This window comes from Argentina anserina, chromosome 4, assembly GCF_933775445.1.
Source record: "Argentina anserina chromosome 4, drPotAnse1.1, whole genome shotgun sequence".
NCBI classification, from domain to species: domain Eukaryota; kingdom Viridiplantae; phylum Streptophyta; class Magnoliopsida; order Rosales; family Rosaceae; genus Argentina; species Argentina anserina.
Window position 1 is genome coordinate 2,996,354 of NC_065875.1, and position 5,467 is coordinate 3,001,820.

At 42.5% G+C, this 5,467-nt stretch overlaps 1 protein-coding gene across 1 annotated transcript; it reads left to right on the forward strand.

Moving 5' to 3' along the window:
- Nucleotides 1-731: 731 nt before the first annotated feature.
- Nucleotides 732-4,003, forward strand: LOC126789914 (uncharacterized). Its single transcript, XM_050515994.1, has 8 exons — nt 732-1,204; nt 1,670-1,995; nt 2,083-2,173; nt 2,272-2,343; nt 2,449-2,562; nt 2,671-2,808; nt 2,935-3,117; nt 3,248-4,003. The coding sequence occupies exons 2-8, from the start codon at nt 1,670-1,672 to the stop codon at nt 3,605-3,607; spliced, it is 1,284 nt and encodes a 427-aa protein (XP_050371951.1). The 5' UTR covers nt 732-1,204; the 3' UTR covers nt 3,608-4,003.
- Nucleotides 4,004-5,467: the final 1,464 nt, after the last annotated feature.

Consider the following 5,467-nt stretch of genomic DNA (forward strand, 5'->3'; position numbering starts at 1 on the left):
GGTTCTGAAAACCAGGTGCAACCCTACAGAGTTCTGTGATGTGGTGGGTGACCTACCGCGCTTAAAAGTTGTGGCAGTTAACGAGACAGGACTAGGGCACTTGCAGAGACTGAAGTTAGACTTCCTGCACCAGCCTCTGTGGAGTCATGTTGTCAGCTCTGTTGACTTGTTGAACATGAGTTTGGTTATTTGTGGGGTTGATTGTGCCCTGAATGCAGCACAGTTTACAAGAGTCATGGGCGTACGCGACGGGGGCCGGGAGATCAGGCGGCCAGACAATTGTAGTTTGCATGGTTTGTCGATTATGAGATTGTTTGATGTCGGCGAGGATGGTGTGTTGCGGAGGGGACATCTTATTGATGTCATTCGATATAGGGAAGAGGCAGATGAGGTTTTCCAGATCGCATATGCGTTGTACGAATTGTCGGCTATTATATGTCCTGCAGTTGAGGAAGAAGTGGACCTATCACTGGTAGATTCATTGATAAGGGTTGACATTATTGGCGAACACAATTGGGCGTCGTTCGCGGTGCAACATCTTATTCAGGGGATTGAGAGGCAAAGAGAGGGGGAGACAGATGTTGTGGCTGGTAGCATGGTGTTTCTACAGCTGCTGTACTTGGACACCATGAACCTGACGGCGGGAATTGTGGACAGAGGTATTATTCCAATTCAGGCGTGGGGACCAGCAGAGGCAAAGGAGGTTATAAAAGAAGTTAGGCAGCGGGGGGGGGGGGGGGGGGGGGGGGTGTTCAATGCCCCCCTTATCATCCTCAAGGAAATAAATCACAGGAAGACAATAGAGGAGTTTCACAACCATGATGGAACCTTTGGTATAGGGATACACCGTGCAGTTCATGAGGATATATATGAGACAAAGGCAGAATTGTCAGCCGTAGCTAGTAGGGTAACCGAAATTTTGGAGCTATTTCATGAGTATGTGCCGGACTACCGTGATTTGAAACGTATCGTCACGTATATGGACCAGAAAATAAATAGTGCCAAGGATGAGTGCGTAAGAAGAGTTCTTCAAAAAACGAGACTGTTAGACAAATGCAATGGGGAGGGCAAAAGTGGGGCAAATTGCAATAAGGGGGAGCATGCACAAGGCAGCGGATCTAAACGGTGTATGAATCCCGGGTAAAAAATTGGAACAGAAAATGAAGACGTCACCAAAAAACCTCCTGCCGCACGACGTCTTCCTGTAAGTGATACTCCACTTTTGCTCCTATGTGTTCTGATGTAGTTACATTCTTTAAGATAAGCTCAGTTTACTTTTCCTCTCCTTCATGAAACCAATTGTTAATTTAAATGTCGATATTCACTTTTGTAAGTCCCTTTAGAGTATAGGGTTTATGCGGTTTCGTTGTGTCATGAAACCGCATTAATCTTTTTAATATGGATATTCAGTTGCCCTCGCTTATCATGTTTTAGTCCATGCACAGTGGTAGGATTGTTTAAAAAAATGAAAGGGAGATAGGTTTAGAGTAATTCCACCTAACAAGAGAGTCTAGTCAACCTTTATTCTTATATCTCGGCTTCATATTTCAGAAATTCAGGGCCGGCATTATTTTTATGTACGAGCTTCGTGAAAGATACTATGGTTGGTACATATTAATGAACCTGACATTGAATTGAATACATGTGTTACCTGACAACTCAAATATAGATGGTGCGAGAGATGGGATTGAGCACACCAACGAAGCACAGCCCGACAAAATCAGAATGTTCTAGCAGCCCTGGAGGGAACCAGGCACAGAAGAAGACCATGAAGCAGACGTCGGCGAAAAGGCCTGCAGAAAATGTTCCAATAGCGCATCGGAAGATGATGTTTAAAAAAGCAGTTGACCGGCAAAGACAAATTGACGAGATAGTGGTGGAGAGGAGGTTCACGGCCGGACCATTTTGCCTCCAGAGACCCCTACCCCAATCAGATGTCCGATTGATTGATTACGTGTTCATGGGGGGGAAAGAAACTTCTGCGGAGGAAAATGAGTAAGTTGGAGTGATGGATTACTTGTATTGATTTTGTGAATTTTATTTCAGATTGGTATTCCGGGGAGATGACATTGAATGGTGCAGGACTCTGGTGGCCGAATGTGGCGATGGTAGGGAAAGAATGGTTAGGAGCGCACTTAAAACTCTAGCACCTGACACTCCAATCGTGAATGAGGTTAGTTTCGTTTGGACAACAGAGGATGGATTGTTTGTTTACATTATTTGTCCAAGTATGTATAACATGGTGGATATGTCCATTGACTACGTGATTAGGTAATAAACTTCATATGTGACTTCATGTCGAGAGATAACCCAAATGCTTGGTACTTGCCGACATGGTTTGCGGTAATTGATTTGCTAATTATGTCTATTAGTATACCGTTTCATTTATTTTTAATTTACCTCAGCTCCATTACTAATTTTAACGTGTGTATCATGCGCCGATACAAGACCGCTGCAAACGCCCCCGTTGCCCCAGGTGTGTCATATCACAGTAAGAAATTAGATACGAGGAACGTATGCAACATGTGGCGGTTTGAGGGCCGGATTGATACTTGCGAAATGGTAAATATTAGTTTCAAATTTCATGATGTAGGAATGTTGGCTGTTAAGAGTATTTATTGTCATTAACAGGCCATCAGTTTTAAATTAGTAGTCGTTGCATGCTTACAGGTATTCATCCCCGTACACCTCTTGTCGGGCAACTGGTTTCTCATCGTTGTGCATGTAAGGAGGCGTGTGGCTGAAGTGTGGGACAGTGCGCCGGGATTTACAGGGGCAGCCACTGCAGAGAGGATGGCTGTCAATACTGTGAGTATGACGACCGATCGACATTGTTATGGTTTTGATTTATTATTGGAACTGTGCTAATCAGTAAGTTTGAACTAGGCCTGCAAATTGCTTAAAACAATTTAATAACTTGGTTGAAAATGGCAGCTGCGATACTTGCGCGATGTACATTTTCTATTCACACCCCTAAGTGGAACCAACCACCCCCATGACTTTGCGGAATATGAGATATTATTTCCAGTCAATGCTCCAGGACAGAGAGGAGGACGGGAATGTGGGATTTATACAATCCAGAACATGCAGTACTATGGTCAAGTGTGGTGGGACGGGGTAAGTATGCTTAAGATTGTCATGTGAATGGGACTTGAGCCGATTTAAATAATCTGTTACTCGTGAGTAGTAATATGAATGTGGCTGAAACCTAATAATCTTGTTTTCATATAAATATGTATAATTACAGTATGATGGAGCAGAACATAGGGCATCGATCTTGTTGCAGTGTATGAAGTATCCGGCAAATGAATCTCATAGATGGATTCAGGAAAATGCGGATGACTTATACTATGGCAGGGTTCCCCCTCCACTAGTGCATGCTGGTGAAAACCTCAATGATAATGGAGACCATTCTACTGACACGGTGGAGATTATTGGAGTGAATATTTACAATCCAATCATCAATTTAGAAGATTCGGCGGATGCTGCTGGAGAGGGAGAGGGGGTGAGGCGGGAGATGGAGGGTCAGCTTGCAGGAGACGTGCGGGAGGACCACTACGACACACAGTTCGAACTCTCCATGGACCAGTCATTGTCATCTAAGTGATTTGGGGTATTTGGTTATGGTTGCAAAGTCCGAATAAGGTGAACTTTGCATTTTTGATGGTATTATGTGTAGTTTGCTGGTATAACTCCATTAGCCACACCAACATGAGCATTGAGTGTTGCGACTTACGGTTGCAAGGTGGAATGAACAAGGGTGAATTCAGCGCGCTCGTCGCAACACTACATGCTCATGTTAGGCTATGATGATGGACCTTTTGGTATTATTGTTACATCTGTAATGTGTATGACATTACTATGTTAAGGACTGTCAAAACTTAATGCTGTTGTTTTGCCATGAACAGCCTAGGTAATTTGTATTCGATATAACTTGTGGTTTTGATTTTATATCCAGTTCTGTAGGGGTTGGGGTGTGATTAATATAACTATGAATGCTGGTTACACCATTAGTTCCAATTTCAACCTACATGCCTTGGTCATGATATTTGTTTCTGGAGAACATGGTGATGTGATTAAGGATACGTGACTACATAATGCATAATTATAATGCTGGTGGTTTCAAGATTAACTTTTTGACGGATGAGGATAGTCTGATAAGCTACATAGCACGGAAGCTTGGTTGGACGACCGATTCCCGCTTCGGAAGCGGAAGCGGGAGCGGAAGCGCTCGGAAGCGCGATTCCGAAAAAGGTGGGTTTGGAAGCGCGGCGGAAGCGTTGGCTTCCAAATTGGAAGCGCGACGGAAGCGTCGGCTTCTAAATTGGAAGCTTGATGGAAGCGTTAGCTTCCAAATTGGAAGCGCGGCGGAAGCGTTGACTTCCAAATTGGAAGTGTGATTCCTTCTCTACCTCTATTTCATCAATCAATGTCTTGAGACTCTTCTTGTCGTCTCATCTTCTTATTTATTCCGTTAAGCGGTTAAAGATGATCATCATCAATCAATCTAATATGTGTCAGAAATAAGGGGGAGAGATATCAGGAAAATCTAGATGAGAGAGATATAGAGAGAAGACAGAGAGTTGTGGAGAGATATGAAAAAAAATCAATATGAGAAAGAGAGACAGAGGGAAGACGAACCTTTTTTTATTATCAATTCCATCTAAGTGATGTCTCTTTGACTTGCACGTATCCAACACTTTCACACTATGTTGTACATTCTTTTGTTTGAATTTTGAAATGAAGCTTTAATAATGTTATAATTAAAGATAATCATGGGTTAGAAAATAAGTCATTAATAGTTATCCAGTTATTTTAATACTAGATAAAATAATTTAAAAATAAAATATAAAAATATAATATATATATATATATATGATTCTGACGCTTCCAAAACGCATCCGCTTTCTTAATTTTTGGAAAAAAAACGCTTTCGCGTTTCCAAACGCTTCGCTTCCACGTACCCGCACCCGATTCCATGCAGCCTAGCTGATAAGTAATTTGTTAGGTATAATTATACTTGTACCGCAATCTTTCTTTCTTCCAACCACACCTTCCCTTTTACTGTAACAATTGAAATCTGGAACTACCGAAACCAAAGGAGAAATTTGAAGGCAGAAACTAGAGTGGAGTTCATCTTCCAGTTGGGTCTATAAAAGCTTCCACGGACCACCCCTGTGCCATTGAAATTGCTGTTCTTGTTTCACTTGCAAAGCAGTCACGCACCCATCACATGTTCAACAAAATGCCTAAGACAACCTTTTCAGTCATTTCGGCGATGATTGATTGAATTGAGTTCCACTTGGACAAAATGCCCCAGAGACAAGTTCATGTGCCAAAATACTCAACATGAAGCTCTGTTGGTGATTTTGGGCAACAACATTTATTTGTGGCATTGGAATGTGCTCGACGAGAGCTGTTCTTGAGTAGCAACCAGACGCCCACAACCTGTTCGATGAAATGCCAA